Here is a 23,578-nt window from a genome sequence, read left to right as displayed (position 1 = left end):
AAATCCAAATGGAACATAAGCACAATTAAAAATGTCTAAGCTTTTGTGTCTTCTGTGAATGTGTACAGTCAGTACAACTGTGACACCCATAAGTTGTGTTCCTGACCAGCGTGAATGTATTTTAAGGCTGGTAGCAAATGGCTGAGACATTGGGCCTTATTCTAGTTCACTCTTTCTGACAAAATCCTTCTTAGATGGACAAAACCATGTGCACTGCAGGGGGGCAGATGTTAATTGTGCAGAGAGAATTAGATTTGGGTGAGTTATTGTGTTTCTGTGCAGGGAAAATACTGGCTGCTTTATTTCTACACTGCAATATAGATCTCACTTTGAAGTAAAACCCCACCCTAATCTAACTCTCTCTGCACAAGTAACATCTGCCCCACCTGCAGTGCACATGGTTTTGTCCATCTAAGAAGGATTTTGTCAGAAAGAGTGAATTAGAATAAGGCCCTTTGTATGGTTTATTTTCTGATACCATGTATACTACTTAGGAGAGCAGCAGTAACCGCAGCTTATAATTTAGTCAGTTTAAAGGATGGCCTCAAAAGTCATATAACTCGGTTACAGTGATACTGTCGTATAGAAGCGATTACTGATATTACTGACACCATTCAGTTCCCCGTTCTGTAATGTGTGACTGTAGACAGATGTGTGGTCACAGCAGATTTACATAATCCCCAGTGCGCTGTCACACCACACGCTCCTCCGTCATAGATGCCCCTATCAGATACCTTTCTATATGTTGGGTACATTTTGATGATTCAGAAGCAAAAATGTAAGAACTTTCCCTTAATCCCATGATATGTCAGGTACTCAGGACCGGTGTAAGACTTCTCAGTACAAGATTTGACATGACTGTAGTGGTAGGCAATGCTACCACCATTAGTAAAGATACACTTAACTATTTTTAGCCTGGCTCCTCAGGAAGTGGGCAGCTTGGGGAGCACGAGAGTGTGTCACAGCATGGATGGGCCAGGGGGTGATGGTGTTATGAGCAGGGCCGGTGCAAGGCACCGGAGCGCCCCAGGCGAGGGGGGGTGGGGCGCCCCGGTGCCTACGGGGGGGGGGGGGGGGGTACCTGAGGCACTGTGGGGTAGATTTATTAAGTGGAGATAAGGGGCATATGCGCTATCCCCATGCGCTAAAGCAGGGGATAGCGCTTCCCCTTATGTATGACACCCGCTGAGCGGGTGACTAGCGTGCGGCGGTGTGGGGCAGGAGGCATAGCGCAGCTACGATATTTCGTAGTGCTCGCCTGCCTCCTGCCTAATTTATGAACGGTCAGCATCGCTGACCGTTCTGCCGCCTGCAGCTATCGACTTCGACAGCTGCAGACGGCGATGCCATATGCCTACAGCAGGGACAGCGCTGTCCCTGATGCTGGCTCTGAGCTGCGCTGGGATCTCGCGTGAGTAGCGAGATCCCGCGCATGCGCAGTCCAGACGGCCGTGGGTAAGCAGACAGCGCGTCAGTGTTAAATGACGCGCTGTCAGCTTGAGGGGACATCGCCGGAGGGGGGAGTTAGCGCTCCCCCACTCCGGCGGCAAGATCTTAGTAGATCTTGTCGGTGTCCCCTCCTGCTTCGCCTCGCTAATGAGGCGAAGCAGGAACTGTTATAGCGGCGCGATAGGCGCCGCTATAATAAATCTACCCCTGTGTGATCTGGCGGTGGGGTCCCTGCAGTGATGCGCGCAATCCGGCAGCCAGGCGGCAGCATGGGAAGCGCTGATGGGTTTGAAAACTCGCCGCACGCTGATTTTCTGAATCTCAGCCAATCAGCATGCGGAATGTTTTCAAACCCAGCAGCGCTTCCCGCGCCGCGCCTGGCTGCCGGATAGCGCGCATCACTACAGGGACCCCGCCGCCAGATCACACAGTGCCGCAGGTACCCGGCACGGACACCCCTGCAGCCTCCATGCGAGAGGCGAGGGGCGAAGTGCCGCCCTCCAGTGGCTGGCGCCCTAGGCAAATGCCTAGATTTGCCAAGTGGTGGCGCCGGCCCTGGTTATGAGTAGGACACAGAAAATAAGTCACAGATACGAAGGGGAAAAGGAGGGAGAAGGATCACGAGAAAAAAAGAAAGAGAGAGAAGGAGAGAAAGAGGAGAAGAGAGGTAAAAATAAAATTTAAGGCGCCCACACACTAAAGTGATTGCAAATCCTCTAATTATTGATTTTTACCACAAATCGTTATTAATCGCAAACCGTCTTCCACGGATCTGTAGCTGGATCTTTTGATCTTACCTGTTGCAAAAAGATCAGAAGATGCAGCTAAAGATCTGTGAGACTCGGGTATTCGAGTCTTAACCTTATGGTAAAGCCAGGCCTGAGGACACCACACAGTGGCCCTTATTCAGATCTGATCGTAGTACAAATTTGTTCTCAAAATGGGCAAAATCATGTGCAGATGGTGGGGCAGATGTAACATGTGCAGAGAGAGTTAAATTTGGGTGGGGTGTGTTGAAACTGAAATCTAAATTGTAGTGAAAAAATAATGCAGCCAGTATTTACCCTGCACAGAAAAAAAAATAACTCACACAAATCTAACTCTCTCTGCACATGTTACATCTGCCCCAGCTGCAGTACACATGGTTTTGCCCATTTTGAGAACAAATTGTACTGCAATCAGATCTGAGTAAGGGCCAGTGTGTAGTGCATCTGTAGATCACACACCGCTCCCAGTTTTCCTCATCTGGCATTCTTCTTGTCTGTGATGTTATGATGTCACATAGAGTGTCCCAGAGTACATAATGTCCCTAGTACTGTATGACATTGGTCCTGGGCCTTTTTATTATATTTAATGGTAATGAATCTGTAGCAGAAGCACAGTATACAAAGCATATTTATTTAATAAACAAAGAAATGTGCTCTTATATTAATTAAAAGAATTGTATTCATAGTACATTTTATTGTCCTCCTATCCAGTCAGGGGATTTAAATTAAAAAAATGCAGATCCCAAATTATACTCACTATGGATACATGCACTATGGGTGCTAACATTTGTCCTCACCCATTGGGGAGGTGGCAACTAATATTTTTTATCAGTTACGCCAATAGCCCTCATGTGTCTATTGCCCCTCCCACAATGGGCGGGGACACAGCAATATTTTACCCCGATATGGGTATTTGGGGTGCTGAAGCTTTGCAAAATCATCCATTTATTGTTATTTCTTATTTTGCCATAATTTCCTCTGTGACGATGCTTTATCCTGTGATGGTGATCTCAGATTTGGCCTACAAACGTCTTTCATTTACAGCTGCTGCAAAAATTTTCTCAATTTGCACAAAATCAACTCATTTGATCTGGGGGCCATTGAGGAAGACATCTGTGGGAGTTCAAGTATTTACACCGTCCAACGGGAAGAGTTAAATGGAAAAGGAGCAGAATTTGAAGCTCTGTCGATAATCAGGCAAGCGCACATGTCAAACTTTTGTCAATCTCGACCTATTGGTGTAAAACCTTTGAGCCACACCCACTGTAGTAGAAAGGTCGTTTGAAGGGCAGCTTCCCCAATATTGCTTCATTGCAGCAGAATACATATGTTACTGTGGTTATTGTTAATATCACAAAATGAAAGAAGTTATTAACAAGATTTTGATAAAAATAAAAGGGAACTTCCCGGACCTATTATGCCGACAGTGTGTGACTGCCGACCCTAATGTTCCGACGAGCTGAATAATTCCCAGACCGTTTCAGGGAATTCTGATCATTCATTAAACAATAACCACAATAGCGAAAATTATTATTTAGTTGAAATAAAGTTGCTGTTAGTTTGATCGCTGTCTTCTGATTATTTATGAATTTATTTATTTCAGGAAATGTATCATATTGAGAAGGTTATTAATAACTAGCAGGTGTTCCTCAACTCCGACCTCTCCGTCACGCCGACGCCTGCTGTAGAAATACATTGGCTATAGCCGATACTGCCAGGAGCGCGAGAGATGCTGTGATAAATGTCCCCTGTGATAATGGCTCCGTGTTCTTCTCCAGCCATTTATATTCCTCGTTAAGGTTCTGTTTCTTTAGTTCAGGCCCCATAATTCGTCTGATTTTCTCATAGAGCGCGTCAACATATTTAATCTAAGGGTGTGCAGACAAAAAGATCGACATGGATTAAATATTGGTTCCATCTCTGTGAGTGGTGTAACTATAAATACAGCGCCCCCCCACCGGAAATATCTGCACACCCCCCCCCCCTTAAAATAAAGCCCGCCCTCCCCCAACCTTGCCTTAGCCCGCTGGCGCTGCCGCCGTGTGGCCGGGACCTGCGATCTACTTGTCTGCAGTCCCGGCTCTCCTCCTGGCTGGCTCCTGATAAGTATGGTAAGTATGGAATATGGTACAGCTTGGCGCAGGTTCATAAATAAAATGTGAGTTGTTGGACTTTAAAACAACATTTATTGCAGAATTAAAATTCAGCCAATCAGCTCCTACCTGCCATGTCACAGGCTGTGTTTGAAAAATAACAGGTAGGAGCTGATTGGCTGGCTGTTTTTCACTCTCCACTTTATCACTTTTTGAAGCTTGATACATCTGGCCCTTTGTGAGAGCTAGTTTTGCCATTATCAGGAGCCAGCCTGGAGGAGAGCCGAGTCTGCAGACAAGTAAATCTGGGGGTCCCGGCCACACAGCCGGCGGCGGCGACAACAGCAAGCAGCGCCAGCGGGGTAAGGCAGGGCTAGGGAAGCACACCAATAGCCCTGCAGACCCCCGGCGCCCACACTTATTCAGCGCCACCCCGCGACCGCTGGGTTTGCGGAGCTATTGTTATGCCACTGGGATCCGTTGTAAACCGAGATAAATAATATTAATGAATAAAAGTTGTCAACAGTGTAAATCTACAGTGAGAAGTGGATGATAGATGTCAACAGCCATCGACACATCAACACCATAGGATATATTGTCAAAAGGTTGACATTTTAAAGGTCAACAGTACAATAGGTCAACAGGTTTTAAAGGTCATGAAACCCCCCAAAATGCGTCAACCATATGTGTGTTGACCATTGTTACAATGGTTGACACATTTTTTAATGTTTTCTCAACTTTTGGTTATTTTAATATCCATGTATAAGTTGTGGCGAGCGAGGGGTTGCTTTTTTCTTAATTTGTTTCATACAGTATATGGTTAAACATTACAAAATGACACCCAAAATAAAAAAGTCACTCTTTTTTGTGTTGACCAGTTTCATGTCGGCTTTCTTCACCGTCGATATTGTACTGCCGACCTTTTACATGTTAAACTCTTTACCCTAATTTGGGTCATATATGGTTAAATATACAAAATAACTCCCCACATAAAAAACACTCGTCGACTTTTCTTCACAATCGGGCGGGAATTCTTGCTTGCTGGGCAGCGTGGGGTGGCGTTTATTTGGTCGCTTGCTTATGAAGATTTGCAGCCCAGCAATCAGGTATGAATAATAGGTGAAACACGTGAGGGTTAAGATAGGGGAATCCAGCATTTACTCACCTGGACGTCTGTCATAATACTGGTGTCAATCAGACTCCTGTGATATGGAACTAAGGTCACCGTCTCAAATGTCAGATACTTCTCCCCTCCAAATGTGTGCTAAGGAGGGAGAGAGGGAAACAGAACAATAAAAAGGTGGAAGGGGAGGAGGGAGGGAGAGAGAGTGAGAGAGGTAGAGGCAGAGAGAGGGAGAGAGAGAGGGAGGGAGAGGGATACAGAGATAAAGAGGTGGAAGGGGAGGAGGGAGGGAGAGAGGGAGAGTGAGAGAGGGAGAGGTAGAGGGAGGGAGGGAGGGAGGGAGGGAGGGAGGGAGAGGGATAAAGAGATAAAGAGGTGGAAGGGGAGGAGGGAGGGAGAGAGGGAGAGTGAGAGAGGGAGAGGGAGAGAGAGAGAGGGAGGGGGGGGGAGGGATACAGAGATAAAGAGGTGGAAGGGGATGAGGGAGGCAGAGAGGGAGAGAGGGAGGGGGAGAGGTTATTTTATTATTTTATAATTAACCTTTTGCAGTATTGTTTTTGAAATTCAAACAGTCTGGTTTAAAAAATATATATATAAAAAAAATGATCTACATTGAATGTTGAATGATGTTAACCCCTTCCCGACATTTGACGTATATATACGTCATGGCCGGGATGTACTTCCCGACACATGACGTATATATACGTCATGACTTTAAACTGTCACCGCGTCTAGGGACGCGGTGACAGAGGGACGATGTCTGCTGTCCCTGACAGCAGACATGTCCCAGCATGCCCAGGGGGGGCGGCGATGCCTCCCCCCCGTCGGCGATCGCTGCGATTGGCTGTTCAATGTGAACAACCAATCGCAGAGTTTTCCTGTGTTACCGGCGAATCAGACGCGAATCTGACGCTCGGTAACACAGGTGTAGACCCCTGAAATGGGTTACCTTTTGGGATGCGGTGAGGGCCGTACTTCCTCGATCTCACGGGTTCTAGTCTGGAGTCTTCTCGCGAGGCAGGATGGTGACACAGAGTAGACAACAACCGTCTTAGTTTGACCTTTTATTACAATATGGCCACGGCAAAACGTCAACCTTACTTTTGACACACAATGCGATAAATACAATATGCCCTCCGTGGTGCATAAACAACATTAATACACTCGGTAATGCTTAAACAATAACAATGTATCATCAACCGACTATGGGATCACTCAGCACCTGGCCTATCGCTGTGACTCAGGGAGTCGGCACTAACCTCCGCTAAACTGCGAGCGGGTACACTATTTACGTTTAAATACGGCGGTAGTGCCAAATGCGAGTGAACCTTATACTGTACTGTATATTCACAATTTATGTCAACAAATCACCATCAAATGAATACACGAGCTAACCTGAGTACCCGGGTACACTTTACACCACTAAGACCGGTCAGTCCAGATGAGGGGCCTATGCATAGGACTTAACGGAATGGGTTACTGTTCCTGGGTATCCTATAAGGGGATGCAATTTGGTTCATGAACCACTGGGTGGCGGGATTGTCCTAAGCAAAGTCCACTACCGTAGCAATCCCGGGAGCCGCTATGGGGAATAGGTAAGGGCGGTGAAGGGGAGGTCTTGGGAAAGCCTTGGGAGGTCCTGACTCCAGCTGGGATCAAAGAGTCTTCGCCCGGGCTGTGTACCCTCCAGGGACTGCTATTGCGGGCGCCAAGGCGTTGCCGCAATCAGCTACACAGGGTGACTGGTTGGATCAGGTGCTGGGCCGGCAACTTAACTGGGTGTGCTAGTCGGGGGAACAGCGAGCAATAGTGTACCTGTAGCTGTTGCAGGTGCTGGTTCCAACCAGTCTCGGCCTCCGGTCGTCACTGGTACCCAGGCTCTGCTGTCTGCTGTGCCTTCACTGCTGGGCTCTCACTGCTGCAGGGGACCACTGGTCTGAGGCTGCTCGGCAGGGGTGCTGTGATGGTGCTGCTGGACAGGACCTTCCTCTTTTGTGCTGTTATGCGGGACCTTCTGTCTCAGGTGCTGCTGTGCGGGACCTTCTGTCCCAGGTGCTGCTGTGCGGGACCTTCTGTCCCAGGTGCTGCTGGGCGGGACCTTCTCTGCAGGGCTGCCACGATGCCCGCATTCTTCCTCCCCTCCTGCCGCACTCTAAGGGTCGGTGGGGGTCGCGGGCGCACTGTCCCCTTCTCTCTGGCGGGTAGACGCTGCTGACATGCGTCTCCCCTTCCAGAGGTCAGCGGGGGTCACAGGCGCTCTGCTGTTGCTGCCCGGCGGGTGAACGCTGCTGGAGCGCGTCACCCGTCTCTAGAGGTCGGCGGGGGTCGCTGCTCCTTGCAGCGCTGAGTAGCCCGGCTGCCTCCCGCCCTCCATGTTGCCGCGTCAGCTTCCTCTTCCCGGCGGGGGTCACCTTCTTCTGGGCGCACCTGCGCCTCGGCTCGATGCGGGAGTGGCTGCCTCCGCGTACCGTCGGTGCGGGGGGACAGGCGCTGCTCCACCGCGCCTCCCGTCTCACATCCCCGCTGGAGGTCGGCGGGGGTCACGGTGACGTCACCCGCTTCCTCCGCTCTGCTCCGGCGCTGACCGCGGGCACACTCTCCAGGTGGCTGGACACACACCTCACTCCGCCTCTCTGCCTGAGTCCACACTTCCCCCTGTCCTTCTCCAGGAACCCCTCCTCCTTTCCAGCCTGCCTCTTCCTGTCACCCTTGCAGCGCTGGGTCGGGGTGCATTAACCCCTTCTTTCCTGGGGCTTACATCCGCCCGTACTTTTTCGTGGTCGTGTCCTCACGCCACGTTACCAAAGGAACCAATCCAAACTGTTCAAAGTCCTGAATAAGTAAAGTCTCTTTCTCACACAAGGGTATAACATCACAACAACTGTAAATTAAGAGCGGCATCATAAATAACAGTAGAACATATCTATATACAATAATGACAGACCCTTAGGGCATGGGAATTTATTGTTGGTATCGGGCTGGTAGCGTACCCTTAGTACTTCGGGAGAACCGCCTCACGGGTAACGCTGGCGCTTCTTCTGCTGGCGCCGGGGTCACGTAGTCTTCTACAGGTTCTGTGGTCAGTATAGCCGGGATGGACGGTATGCTCCACCCTACGTTCAACAGCAGTTCCTGCGGGCCCCTGGGCATGCTCCTGGGGGCGACGGTAGGGGCCTCCGTCTGTCGAGAGTACGACTTAGGCTGGTTGCGATGTACCCAGTGCAGTCGAATCCCGTCCGGTTCTCCGCTTTGGTGGACTTCGATTTCTGCTGTCGGGCTCTTGGTGGCCATGTAGGGCTCGGCCTCCCATTTATGGTGAAATCTACGCCGTGGGTGACTGTTAACGATAGGGGCGAGGGGTGTCCATTCCTTTTCTGCAGCCGGCTTCTCTTCTCTATTGGCGGAGGCAGTGTTCACTCCTGAGGGTGGATGCCGTGGTACTGGGCTGATGGAAATTGGCGCTCCTATCTGCCAACCGACATCCTCCACCGTTTCCCCTGGGTGTAGAGTCCAGTGGGAGGGGGCATTGGCGTTGGTGCGGTAGCGCCCACCTCGACACCGGTAAGAGCGCCTGCGGGAAGGACGCCTATCGGGGACAAACCGGTTTCCCTTTTCCGGCACCCCACCTGGGGCAGTTACGTTCACCGCTTTGGCACCCTTTTCTTCTTCTACCACATCGAACTCCACCGCCTCGCCCTCTCTGATACTGTGCAGGAACCTCCTTGGGTGGTTCCTCTTCATGGCCGTCCGATGGACAAAGACATCAGCTCTCGTGTCATTCCGGTTAACAAAGCCATATCCCTTTCGGACATTAAACCACTTGACCGTTCCTTGGATACGTGCGGTCAGTGCCCTCTTCTCCACCTGGCTCCCCTGGACGCAGATGATGTGTTGCAGGTTGATCTCCCCAGCCTGATCTTGGTTCACTTGCTCTTGCTTTAATGCCGCGATCAGCTCGTCAGGGCAATTTCTTAGTATGTTCATCCCCAGGATGATGGGGGCAACCCTTCCTTCCCCACAGGTGATCACTAAATACCCCTGTTTGGGTAAGTCTGTTCGTCCGATCTTCAGGTCGGCTTCCCAGTACCCGTTGCAGTTGACCTCTCGGCCGTTGGCAGCGACCACTTTTACTTCCGTGGGGGGCTGTCTAAATGGTACTTCTTTTCCCCAATACTTTTGGAGAATGGGTAACTGTATCATTGATACTTGTGACCCGGTGTCGATCATGGCCACTGTCTCTATCCCGTTGATCGCCACTTTGATCCTCGGGCATCGTCCTACGTATTGGGCCCACCATTCCTCCGGGTCTGAGTCTACTCCCGGTGTTCTCCCCGAGGTTCGCCTCCTATCTTCTCGTGGTGGGTCCCATCGATTCCGGTTCGACTGCTGTCCTTCCGTCTTCCATCTGGCCTCCCCGCGGTTAGACGCGGTTTGCTGTGTCAGCTGGCGTATGTCTCGCTCCATTGCGGCCATCACGAGGGTCAGGTCTTCCACCTGGCGCTGGAGGGATTGGTCTGAATTTCCCGCTGGCGGTTGGCAACTCTGGATGGTCCGGTCTTTTAATCGGCTGACTTGTTCAGAGCTCGTGGCCACAGATCCTCGATCCCCCGCCATCTCCGGATATTCTGCTTCGGGGTCATCGTGATTCCCGATGGTCGGGATGGCGGTGTTCTTAAAGTCGGCAAAGGACTTTCCCGGCATCTGCATCTTTAGGATTCGTAGCTGGGTCTTGATGGTGGGGTTCGACGCTCCCTCCACGAACTGGAGAGTGAGAGCCTCGTCACTGTTACGAACCTCATCTTTGTCGGCCGCTTGGATGAGCTTCAGGGCCTTCTGTAGGCTAAGGGCGAAGTCCCGGAGGGTTTCGCCCGGTCGTTGTTTTCGCCCATAGAGTTGCATCTTCAACTCCGGGAGGGTGGCGGTCTCGAAGATCGTGGCCAGCCGATTCAAGATCTGGTCGGTGTCCTTCTTTTGGTTGTCATCCCACGATTCAACCTCACTGAGGGCGGAGCCCGTGAGTTGGCCGACTAGGATCTGTACCCTCTGTTCTTCGCTCGGGGTGTAGAGCTGGGCCATGGACTTCATCTGGTTCTTGAACGCCGTGAACGTGGCGCCCTTGTTGGGGTCCCCACTGTAGGTCAGCATCCATGGGGCCCCGAAGTAGTAGGGTAGTGTGATGGGAGCATGAGGTGTCGCTGCTGGGGCGGGTACTACCACTGGGGCTACAACCTGTTGGTCAGCGATGGGGGGCACAGCGGGTGCCTGCCCACCCCCGACCTGTACTGCGTCCATCCTGGTATCTGATTATACTCCGCGTTGACTAGATCCTGTTCGTGACGCCAGAAAACTGTAGACCCCTGAAATGGGTTACCTTTTGGGATGCGGTGAGGGCCGTACTTCCTCGATCTCACGGGTTCTAGTCTGGAGTCTTCTCGCGAGGCAGGATGGTGACACAGAGTAGACAACAACCGTCTTAGTTTGACCTTTTATTACAATATGGCCACGGCAAAACGTCAACCTTACTTTTGACACACAATGCGATAAATACAATATGCCCTCCGTGGTGCATAAACAACATTAATACACTCGGTAATGCTTAAACAATAACAATGTATCATCAACCGACTATGGGATCACTCAGCACCTGGCCTATCGCTGTGACTCAGGGAGTCGGCACTAACCTCCGCTAAACTGCGAGCGGGTACACTATTTACGTTTAAATACGGCGGTAGTGCCAAATGCGAGTGAACCTTATACTGTACTGTATATTCACAATTTATGTCAACAAATCACCATCAAATGAATACACGAGCTAACCTGAGTACCCGGGTACACTTTACACCACTAAGACCGGTCAGTCCAGATGAGGGGCCTATGCATAGGACTTAACGGAATGGGTTACTGTTCCTGGGTATCCTATAAGGGGATGCAATTTGGTTCATGAACCACTGGGTGGCGGGATTGTCCTAAGCAAAGTCCACTACCGTAGCAATCCCGGGAGCCGCTATGGGGAATAGGTAAGGGCGGTGAAGGGGAGGTCTTGGGAAAGCCTTGGGAGGTCCTGACTCCGGCTGGGATCAAAGAGTCTTCGCCCGGGCTGTGTACCCTCCAGGGACTGCTATTGCGGGCGCCGAGGCGTTGCCGCAATCAGCTACACAGGGCGACAGGTTGGATCAGGTGCTGGGCCGGCAACTTAACTGGGTGTGCTAGTCGGGGGAACAGCGAGCAATAGTGTACCTGTAGCTGTTGCAGGTGCTGGTTCCAACCAGTCTCGGCCTCCGGTCGTCACTGGTACCCAGGCTCTGCTGTCTGCTGTGCCTTCACTGCTGGGCTCTCACTGCTGCAGGGGACCACTGGTCTGAGGCTGCTCGGCAGGGGTGCTGTGATGGTGCTGCTGGACAGGACCTTCCTCTTTGGTGCTGTTATGCGGGACCTTCTGTCCCAGGTGCTGCTGTGCGGGACCTTCTGTCCCAGGTGCTGCTGTGCGGGACCTTCTGTCCCAGGTGCTGCTGGGCGGGACCTTCTCTGCAGGGCTGCCACGATGCCCGCATTCTTCCTCCCCTCCTGCCGCACTCTAAGGGTCGGTGGGGGTCGCGGGCGCACTGTCCCCTTCTCTCTGGCGGGTAGACGCTGCTGACATGCGTCTCCCCTTCCAGAGGTCAGCGGGGGTCACAGGCGCTCTGCTGTTGCTGCCCGGCGGGTGAACGCTGCTGGAGCGCGTCACCCGTCTCTAGAGGTCGGCGGGGGTCGCTGCTCCTTGCAGCGCTGAGTAGCCCGGCTGCCTCCCGCCCTCCATGTTGCCGCGTCAGCTTCCTCTTCCCGGCGGGGGTCACCTTCTTCTGGGCGCACCTGCGCCTCGGCTCGATGCGGGAGTGGCTGCCTCCGCGTACCGTCGGTGCGGGGGGACAGGCGCTGCTCCACCGCGCCTCCCGTCTCACATCCCCGCTGGAGGTCGGCGGGGGTCACGGTGACGTCACCCGCTTCCTCCGCTCTGCTCCGGCGCTGACCGCGGGCACACTCTCCAGGTGGCTGGACACACACCTCACTCCGCCTCTCTGCCTGAGTCCACGCTTCCCCCTGTCCTTCTCCAGGAACCCCTCCTCCTTTCCAGCCTGCCTCTTCCTGTCACCCTTGCAGCGCTGGGTCGGGGTGCATTAACCCCTTCTTTCCTGGGGCTTACACAGGGATCAATCTCCGCCGGGTGTGAGGGGGCGTGAGGGGGTCACCGGTGATGACCACTCCTCACCCCACCTGCCCCCAAGGCTGTGATTGGTCCGTCGGACCGACGGACCAATCACAGCCATGGCGCGTGATTTAAACTAACGGTGACTGCGCTGCAGACGCAATTCCGGTCTGGAATTGCGTGCAGAGCGGTCACCGACCAATCTGTCATAATATACATACCTGATCCTTGCCTGATACTTACCTGATCACCGCTGGTAGCGTGCTGCCAGCAGCTGGATGCTTCCTGGATCTTGTCACTTCCTGTGTGCTGCTGCTGCAGTGTCATAGAGTGACAGATAGTGAGAGATAGTGAGAGATAGTGAGAGATAGTGAGAGATAGTGACAGAGAGTGCTATATTTTGTGTCTGCTGCCCCCCCCCCCCCTTTTGTGCTGATCCGTATATCTGTGCTGATCAGTAACTTTTTGGGGGTGCAGGTTTTTTTTTTTATATATATATACCTGTCAGTTGCACCAAAAGGTTGTGCTGCCTGTGCAACTGACTGCTGCCCCCCCCTGCTGCCCCCTCTTTTGTGCTGATCAGTATAAATTAACTGATCAGCAACTTTTTGGGGGTGCACCCACCATTCATTCCACCAGAATCTGAGCTGCAAAATCCAAAAATCACTCCTTCCCTTCTGAGTCCTGCCATGCACCCAACTGGTATTTTTTGGTCACATATGAGGCATTGCCATAATCGGGAGAAATTGGGGCACAGATTTTGGGGTGCTTTTTCTCCTTCATACCTTGTGAAAATGAAAAATTTTGAGCCAGAACTGCATTTTTGTGTAAAAAATGTAATTTTTCATTTGCACAGCCCAGTTGTATCAAAATTGGTGAAACCCCTGGGGGTTTGAAATGTACACTATACCCCTAGTTGAATTCCCTGAGGGGTGTAGTTTGCAAAATGGGGTCATTTGTGGGGGGGTTCCACTGTATTGGTGCTTCGGGGGTCTTGCTAATGCGACATAGCACCCACCAACATTCCACCAGAATCTGTGCTGCAAACCCCAAATATCACTCCTTCCCTTCTGAGTCCTGCCATTTTTTGGTCACACATGAGGCATTTCCGTACTCGGGAGAAATTGGGGCACAGATTTTGGGGTGCTTTTTCTCCTTCATACCTTGTGAAAATGAAAAATTTTGAGCCAGAACTGCATTTTTGTGTCAAAAATGTAATTTTTCATTTGCACAGCCCAGTTGTATCAAAATTGGTGAAACCCCTGGGGGTTTGAAATGTACACTATACCCCTAGTTGAATTCCCTGAGGGGTGTAGTTTGCAAAATGGGGTCACTTGTGGGGGGGTTCCACTGTATTGGTGCTTCGGGGGTCTTGCTAATGCGACATAGCACCCACCAACATTCCACCAGAATCTGTGCTGCAAACCCCAAATATCACTCCTTCCCTTCTGAGTCCTGCCATTTTTTGGTCACACATGAGGCATTGCCGTACTCGGGAGAAATTGGGGCACAGATTTTGGGGTGCTTTTTCTCCTTCATACCTTGTGAAAATGAAAAATTTTGAGCCAGAACTGCATTTTTGTGTAAAAAATTTAATTTTTCATTTGCACAGCCCAGTTGTATCAAAATTGGTGAAACCCCTGGGGGTTTGAAATGTACACTATACCCCTAGTTGAATTCCCTGAGGGGTGTAGTTTGCAAAATGGGGTCACTTGTGGGGGGGTTCCACTGTATTGGTGCTTCGGGGGTCTTGCTAATGCGACATAGCACCCACCAACATTCCACCAGAATCTGTGCTGCAAACCCCAAATATCACTCCTTCCCTTCTGAGTCCTGCCATTTTTTGGTCACACATGAGGCATTGCCGTACTCGGGAGAAATTGGGGCACAGATTTTGGGGTGCTTTTTCTCCTTCATACCTTGTGAAAATGAAAAATTTTGAGCCAGAACTGCATTTTTGTGTAAAAAATTTAATTTTTCATTTGCACAGCCCAGTTGTATCAAAATTGGTGAAACCCCTGGGGGTTTGAAATGTACACTATACCCCTAGTTGAATTCCCTGAGGGGTGTAGTTTGCAAAATGGGGTCACTTGTGGAGGGGTTCCACTGTATTGGTGCTTCGGGGGTCTTGCTAATGCGACATAGCACCCACCAACATTCCACCAGAATCTGAGCTGCAAAATCCAAAAATCACTCCTTCCCTTCTGAGTCCTGCCATGCACCCAAATGGTATTTTTTGGTCACATGTGAGGCATTGCCGTACTCGGGAGAAATTGGGGCACAGATTTTGGGGTGCTTTGTCTCCTTCATTCCTTGTGAAAATGAAAAATTTGGAGCCAGAACTGCATTTTTGTGTAAAAAAATTAATTTTTCATTTTCACTGCCCAGTTGTACCACAATTGGTGAAACCCCTGGGGGTTTGAAATGTACACTATACCCCTAGATGAATTCCCTGATGGGTGTAGTTTGCAAAATGGGGTCACTTGTGGGGGGGTTCCTAACTTTTAGCATCTTATGGTGCCTAGAAACCTACATGGTGCCTAAAAAATAATCTCATAAAAAGGAGGCTCCAAAATCAAGTAGGTGCTCCTTCTATTATGAAGCCTATGGTTTGGTCAACGTGCACACTAGGGCCACATATAGGATATTTATGAAAACAAAAGAATTGGGGGAATCAATTTTTAGTCACATTTCTCTAGTAAAATCTACTGTGTTCCTTAGAAAAATGTATTAAAATTGCAAATCTGCAAAAAAAATGAAATTTTGAAATTTCACCTACACTTTGTTTTAATTCCTGTGAAACACCTAAAGGGTTAACAAACTTCCAAAATGCTGTTTTGAATACTGTGAGGGGTGCAGTTTTTGAAATGGCATCATTTATGGGGGTGTCTCACATACAAGTCCCTCAAAGTCACATCAGAACTGAACTGGTCCCTAAAAAAATCAGTGTTTGAAATTTTCTTGAAAATTTTAGAATTTGCTATTCATATTTTAAGCCTCCTAGTGTCCAAAAAAATTAAAAGGAGGCTGAAATAATGATCGAAACATAAAGTAGACATATGGTCTATGTTAGTTATTAACTATTTTGAGTGGTATGATTATTTGTCTCACAAGCAGAAAATTTAACATTTTGAAAATTGCTAAATTTTCCATTTTTTACGACATTTTGGTATTTTTCACAAAAAAACACAGACTGTATCGACCAAAACTTACCACTAACTTGAAGTACAATGTGTCACGAGAAAACAATCTCAAAATCACTGGGATAAGTAAAAGCAAAAAAAAGTTATCCCCACTTAAGTGAAACCTGTCAGATTTGAAAAAAAGGGCTCTGTCAGGAAGGCAAAAACAGGCTGCGGCGGGAAGGGGTTAATGTTCTTATTTTAAACTGGCTCACCATTGGATCTGCTACTAGCGCTGGGACTATTGAGCCTGACTAGATGTTGGACCTGAAGGGCAGTAGCGTAACTATAAAAACAGCGCCACCCCCCCAACCCCACTGCTGCTTGTCGTTGCTGCCGCCGATGTGTGGCCAGGACCGCAGATCTACTTGTCTGCGATCCCGGCTCTCCTCCTGGATGGATCCTGCCGTACTAATGAGAAAATAGCTCACACAAAATGTCCGCCCCCAGCGTCCTCAAAAAGTGTCTGCTGTTAAGGGGGCGGACATTTTGTGTGAGCTGTTTTTTCATTAGCACTGCAGGAGCCAGCCAGGAGAGCCGGGACCACAGACTGTGGGTCCCGACTCCCGGCCATACATCCAGCAGCGGTGACGGCAACGGTAAGCAGCACCAGCAGGCAGTGCAGCGCATCAATAGCAGCGCAGGCCACACGGTCACGGGGAGGCGCTGAGTAGGTGTGGGCGCCGTGGGGGTCTGCAGGACTATCGTTATGCCACTGCTGAAGGGGTTAAACTGTATGACTGAATGCATGTGACCTGGCATTTGTGACATTTTGCCTCTTCTGATTTTAATTTCATTTCTCAGCAACAATTGTGGCATAGGATCTGATTCATGTTTGTAAGTAAAACCATTCTGCGCTGCAGGTGGGGCAGATGTGACATGTGCAGAGAAAGTTCATTTGTGTGGGTTATATTTTCCCTGTGCCATTTTGATTTTAGTTTAAACCCCACCCACCCAAACCTCACTCTTCCCGCTCATGTTACATCTGCCCCACCTGCAGTACAAACACGAATCAGGTCCATAGTACATACAAGTGACACACAATGCATACGGTAAAGGCTACAACTTCATAAAGGATTCTGGGCTAAGCCACTGTCACTTCAGGTCCAATGGAAAGTGTAACTACAGTATACACAGTGGCCGCTCCGTACTCCTGGTGATCTACTGTTATAGATGTCCATTCACAAGCAGCAGGGACAAGTAACGGGTGCACCGCTGTACTGTAAGCACCCGCAGAGCTTAGCCAAAAATTCAAGTAAATACATTTTAGAAAATTTTGTAGTTAAATTAAAATTCGAATATACTTTGTATCTAAAACTCTTATAGTCTCCTGTTTTGGATGACTTTTCACAGTGGATTCACTCTCTCTCACAGAGCTACTCTCCTTCAATGGAATATGTTTCTTTCACAGCATTCTTATATCAACTGTATATAGCGTTATTTTGCAACATTGTAACAAGTTGTGGGGTCTACACGTGTTTCACAGGCTGCTTCATCAGGACCTTCAACAGGCGGTCCTGATGAAGGCGCCTGTGAAACACGCTATATGTATAGTTGATATAAGAATGCTCTGTAAGAAACATATTCCATTGAAGGAGAGTAGCTCTATGAGAGGGAGTGAAGCCACTGTAAAAAGTCATCCAAAACAGGAGACTATAGGTGTTTTAGATACAAAGTATATTCGAATACCAATTGATAAAGTATTAATCCTGCACAGTTAAATGGATATGCAGACACACTGCATGTAATTTTTCTGGGTATCCACCAGATGGTGACAAACCCATTATAAAGAGAATGAAAGCCAAATAAAAAGTGGAAAAGAAGACTACTAATCCCTGTAAAATCCATACTCTTGAGTGTACAAAAAAACTATTGGCTCGTAACTAACCGATTGTGTTAATTATAAACTTGTACAAAATTTATTGCAAGTAAAGACTAAATCCCTTACATATATATTTAAGAAAAAGGGACATTAGACACCTTCTCTCTCCCACAAGGGACTGTTATGTCCGAACAGTATCCAACAATAAGAGCTTACAACCCATGTGGAATGAAAAGCTATAGCAAGAGAAAAAATATATAAAAAAAATGTAACAAGTCTAAGGGAAACTCTTTTAATCCCTATAAACACCATTTTCTCTCTTACATGCATTTGCACGTCACACTATATGTTGTGTGTATTAGGGATGCCAATCCCGGGGCATTTTTTCAATCCCGGGAATCGGGATTGAAAAATGCTCAATCCCAGGATTCCCGGGATCCCGGGATTGACATCTCTCAATTTTACAGGCAGTAACAGAAGGCCCTGTCCCCCCACTCCGGCCGCCCTGCACAATAATTTACTTACATGGCTGGGTGGGTGGCCCGGAGCAGGGCAGACATCCGTGGGCGAAGGGAGCGGGAGCAAGGGCATACATCCGCGGGTAAAGGGAGCGGGAGCAGGGCAGGCATCCTGTGGGCGGGTGGCATCGGCGGTGGCAGCAGCAGAGCCGCGGGTGCTGCAGACAGAGGTGCACAGTCGCAGTCACTCAGAAGCGCATATGGGCGGTGCAGCCTGCGCAGCGTGACGGTCAGAGGTCACGCTGCGCTGCCCATACCCGCTCCGAGTCCAGACTGAAGGCCGGGGATCAGGATCTCCTGGGCAGCGTCTGAATGCTCGCTCAGACGCTGCCCGGCATTAGATATTTATATGTGCTGCTAATCCCGGAATCCCGGGATTGGAAGGTCCAATCCCGGGATTCAAATCCCGGTGTTTTTTAGGCCAAATCCCGGGATCCCGATCCCGGGATTGGCCACCCTAGTGTGTATGTATGTCAGGGTTGCCGACTTTTTAATGCTCCTCTCCGGGAGAAGCCCGGAGAGGAGACTTTCCTTACCCGATCGGGGGGCGGGGCTTGACAGTGATGTCATTAAGCCCCGCCCCCATGACGGGAAATAATAAAAATGACTGATATCCATGGAGGGGGCGGGGCTAAAATGACGCGATTGTGCCATTTTAGCTCCACCCCCTTCTCGGAGACCCGCGGATTGCGGCATTTACATGCCACGATTCGGGCGGCTCAGGGGAGTCCCCCAGATTCCGGGAGGGTTGCCCACCCTTCCGGGGGACCGGGAGGGGGACCCGATTTTCGGGAGACTCCCGGGAATTCCGGGAGGGTCGGCAACCCTGATGTATGTCAAAATATTGTTTTAACCTCTGAAATATTCTCACAAGCCGAAGAAGGAGGTCATCCTATGCAATCCTGTTAAAAGATTGCACAGGACAGTGTCCGCCTTCCTTTTTATTCTAATTGATTAATAAAAGTTTAACTTTAGATCAATTTTTTTCTATGTAAAAAAACTCCTCCTGTCTTTGATGTGCATCCACCTCGCAAATTCTTCTCTTTCTTCTTTAAATCATTTGTATTTGAGCCACATTAAGGGCCTGATTCAGACGTGCTTGCTAGGCTGCGTATATTTGAAACCTAGCGAGCAGGTTAAAGCCGCCCCGGCAATTACAAATCCGGACCTGAATGAGCAGGTCAGAACCGGCCTCCAAAATCCTTACAGTTTCTGAAATCATTAATAGAACAGAAAAGAGCGACGGTGCGAGCGAGGTGACGATTATTCAACGCCGTCGGCATGAAAGAGAAAACAAACAAGAAAATATATAAAGAAATAGAAACCTTAGTGTTGGCCTCCACCACCACCGCGATGTCCTCAATGCGAACCCCAAAATATCCGTCATGATAGTAACCCGGCTCTAAGGAGACATACAGAAGACATGAGAGACCCCAACACGCCATACAGAGAAAGCCCAACACGCCATACAGAAAAAGCCCAACATGCCATACAGAGAAAGCCCAACATGCCATACAGAGAAAGCCCAACATGCCATACAGAGAAAGGCCAACATGCCATACAGAGAAAGGCCAACATGCCATACAGAGAAAGCCCAACATGCCATACAGAGAAAGCCCAACACGCCATACAGAGAAAGCCCAACACGCCATACAGAGAAAGCCCAACATGCCATACAGAGAAAGCCCAACACTCCATACACATGTGTGACAATCGTTATTCATCTTATACAACTGGTGGACACCAAAGGAAGGTCCCTTCTCTACTGGATTAAGCTGGTTTGGATTACTTCATAGACAATGTCTAGGTCAGGCGTAGCCAGCTCCAGTCCTCGAGAGCTACCAACAGTTCACGTTTTCCAGCTCACCTCGCAGGTACACAGGTGCACTCATTACTGACTAACACATTATAAATAATCCACAGGTGGAGCTAAATACTTCACTTGTGATTCTGTGAGGAGACCTGGAAAACGTTAACTGTTGGTAGCTCTCGAGGATTGGAGTTGGCTGCCCCTGGTCTAGGTAGACAGTCAATATTTAATTGATAAAAGTAGGGCCACAAGAGAGAAAGAGGCCCATCTGCAGCCCCCTCCACCCAAGCCCCCTCGTCTCTGCCCCGAGTAGCACAGCGTAGTAGGGTCTGACACAAGAGCGCTCAGATTCCAAAGCGCATTTGCAGATCTCCAGAAAAACAGTTTTTCAGGATTTTTTCTGTGTTTGTGCCACAAACAATGCAGCGTGATTGACACACTACAGGCATTTGTGGGCGAGGACTGAGTTTCATCAGTAAGCCATACAGACAATAGGGGCCTGTCAGAGCAGTTTTCGGAGCCAGTTACTGAATGCAATTTCATTGGTCCAGGCAGTGTTATTGGGCCAACACCCTGAGTAATTAATCATATGACCAATGGTCTAGCAGCAGAGTAGCACAGGTGGCGGCAGAAGGTGTCTTATATTTAGGAAGCCCTACTGTTGCGTTAGTATAATTGTACACAGCTGCTACATCGTTCTGCAAAGCTCCACCTCTCCGCCTGCCCCTTAGTAATTGCATCACAATGTACAGAAGTACAATGTCCCCTGTGTGGAAACGTTTTCTCAGTAATCAGTTGTTATATAGAAGCGTTCTCTTATTTCTCCTACATGGCAGAGACAGAGTGAATATCGCCGGCTGCAGGCACCTGCCCTCCGTGGAAGATTAATCAGCCACCCGCACTGCGATAATAATGGTAAGTCGGAGAGTTTAATGTGTACATAAACAGAACTGAGGGGGTCATTCAGACCTACTCGCTAGGCTGTGTTCATTCGGAGCCTAGCAAGCAGGTTAACACTGCCCCCACTATTGCCCGAATCCCCTCGCTACGCTGCATTGAGGAAAATCATTTGATGGTTACCATCGAATGACTTTTCCTCTGCTCGCAGCCGAACGGTCGCCCAGGACTTACTTTATGGCTGCACGTGTTCGGCGGATTGGGGGCGAGTGCTGAGGTCATGTGATGTCAGGCAGGGGTATACCTGCATTCACTGGGGCCTGCCCAGCACTTCAATGGGCGCGTCCACTGTTTTTGTGGGCACGCCCATGAAACGCCAGGTGCCCACCCCAGAACAAATCCTGCCTGTCAATCAAGCAGCGAGTGCCCCAGCGAGTGAAAATATTGCCGAAGGCGCTCGCTGCGGGGTCTGCACATGCTCATTAGTGAATTTGCGCATGTGCAGTCCCCCACCATTGGGAATGGGGCCGTATTGGAAGCTGTGCAAGCTTCTCTGAATTGGCCCCTTACTGTCAAAGTATGAAACTATTACATTATAGTGGCAGTAAATGAACTTACCGATTGATGTGAACATTCCGACGGTCAGTCCGATGTTACTGGCCTGGAACCCTACCGGCCCTAAAATATTCAAACATGCATTCAAATACATAGATAGACAGACAGACAGATTGATAGGCAGACAGACAGATCGATCGATAGATAGATATCTGTAACTTATCTATAATCAAAGATTATAGATAATCACAATTGTTTTTATAAAAAATAAAAAGGTACTTGTGGATTATCACGGCTCCCACGATGGCCATCGTATGCAAAAAAATCGCATCGCATCGCATATGATTTTGCACTGAAAAGCATCCAAATGCATTGACATTAGTATTAAACATGTTCAATGGCCCCCAAATGGCATTTTTGAGGCTGTACCACCCCCACTATCAACGCGAACCCGAAGCGTGGCGAGCCCGCGAGGGGCGGCGGTACGCGTCCTACGACCTTTTCATACCCCCACTATCCACGTCGGCGTGGAGTTGAGAATAGAAAGTGTGGCGAGCGCAACGAGCCACCGAGCCCGAAGTGTGGCGAGGGGACGCGGATACCTTCACAGGTATCCGCGTCCCCTCACGGGCTTCACAGGTGTCCGCGTCCCCTCGCGGGGCTCGCTGCGCTCGCCACACTTTCTATTCTCAACTCCGCGCCGACGTTGATAGTCAGTGCAAAATCGCATGCGATGCGATTGCATAAGATTTTGTAAAAAAAAAAGTCAAAAATCGGTAAAAATCGCATCGCATGCCATCGCATGCCACTATATATGGCATGCGATGGCATGCGATGGGAGCCGTGATAATCCACAAGTACCAATAAAAATATAAAAAGTAAAAAAGTAGCAAATTGATAGAATGAACAAGTGTAATATGAGAGTGTAACTCACCTCGATATGCACATAAAATATGTTATATGTTGTTTTGTTTATTTTTTATTATATTTTTTATATAACTGCTTGCCATGTACAGATTAATAGTGTGAGGTCTGTTATTGACTGCCCCCCACTGCCGAATATACCATATATTGAGGAGTGTCTCTTTATAGAATGGCTATCAGCCTGTATTCTGCATGAACCGGCGTGACACGCATGGCCATATTGATTGGCCGGGATTTGGAACGCACGGCCATGTTTGTTGCGAGTGACACGCATTCGCAGACATGGGGAACCGCGGCCAGTTTAGTCCTGTGGCACTGCGCTTAATTGATTCAGGCGCCGCTTAGCTATAATGTGTATGAACACCGCTCTAAGTGCATAGCGTACTTGGTATGGATGTTAGAGACGCTGATATATTGAAATTTACTAATGGAACGCACAGCCATGTTTGTTGTGGCATGTATGAGTATTTGGTATCCAATCAGAGTGGGGAGGTGAAGCCATGTGACCCGTGAATGGTCTGTGCTGGACACCGTAGACATGAACACAGATGTATCTGATAGACTAATGAGATATATGGTATATAAGGCACAATGGGGGGCAGTGTCAGTGTACCCTGGTCTCTGGAACTGAACAGTTGTCTAGTGCTGCTGAGTCTTGAGAAAGGCCATACGTGGCCGAAACGTCGACCTCTACAAACTTAACTGCGTGTAAGGAGACAAATCTCTGAAAAGGTGAAGTAATAAACCTTTTTCTTTTTAAAAAATTTTTTGGGGTGAGTGCCCTTATTTGGATCTAAGTGATCCTATGGACTTTTATAATCAGAGATAGATAGATAGATAGATAGATAGATAGATAGATAGATAGATAGATCTGTCGATTTGGATGGCTTGTACTGTAGACAACACAGAGATACAAGAATAGATGCGATACAAGTTATTACATATTAGTTTGAGTTTTTCTGCGATTTACTCACATTCATGGACAGCGAAGAAGTTTCCGATGCCGTGTCCAGTTCCGTGGCCAAAATTTAAGCCCACCTCCCACAGAGCTTGTCTGGCTATGCATTCTACCATTCTGCCTAGTGGACAGAACATTTGGATTTACAGCAGGGCCTGTTTCATCTTTGTTAGTGACACATGCAAGTGGGCAAAACCATGCTGCGCTGCAGGTGGGCAGATGTAACAGATGCAGAGTTAGATTTGGGTGGGATGTGTCCAAACTGAAATCTAAATGGCAGTGTATGGGGAAGTGCAT

General features: G+C 49.1%; 1 protein-coding gene across 2 annotated transcripts in view; it reads right to left on the bottom strand.

Moving 5' to 3' along the window:
* XPNPEP2 (X-prolyl aminopeptidase 2) overlaps nt 1-23,578 on the bottom strand; it is a 132,134-nt gene that overhangs the window by 49,167 nt on the left and 59,389 nt on the right. For both annotated transcript variants that reach the window (XM_083160339.1, XM_083160338.1), the window contains 4 exons: nt 23,298-23,402; nt 21,463-21,522; nt 19,463-19,539; nt 5,475-5,573 (listed from right to left, as the gene is read on the bottom strand). In XM_083160339.1, the coding sequence (XP_083016465.1) occupies nt 5,475-5,573; nt 19,463-19,539; nt 21,463-21,522; nt 23,298-23,402 (341 nt within the window). The remainder of the gene's footprint in view (nt 1-5,474; nt 5,574-19,462; nt 19,540-21,462; nt 21,523-23,297; nt 23,403-23,578) is intronic.

The sequence above is a fragment of the Crinia signifera genome, chromosome 9, assembly GCF_055691185.1.
Source record: "Crinia signifera chromosome 9, ASM5569118v1, whole genome shotgun sequence".
NCBI classification, from domain to species: Eukaryota; Metazoa; Chordata; class Amphibia; order Anura; family Myobatrachidae; genus Crinia; species Crinia signifera.
The sequence above is the reverse complement of the archived record's forward strand: the minus strand, read 5'-3'. Positions and strand labels throughout refer to the sequence as shown.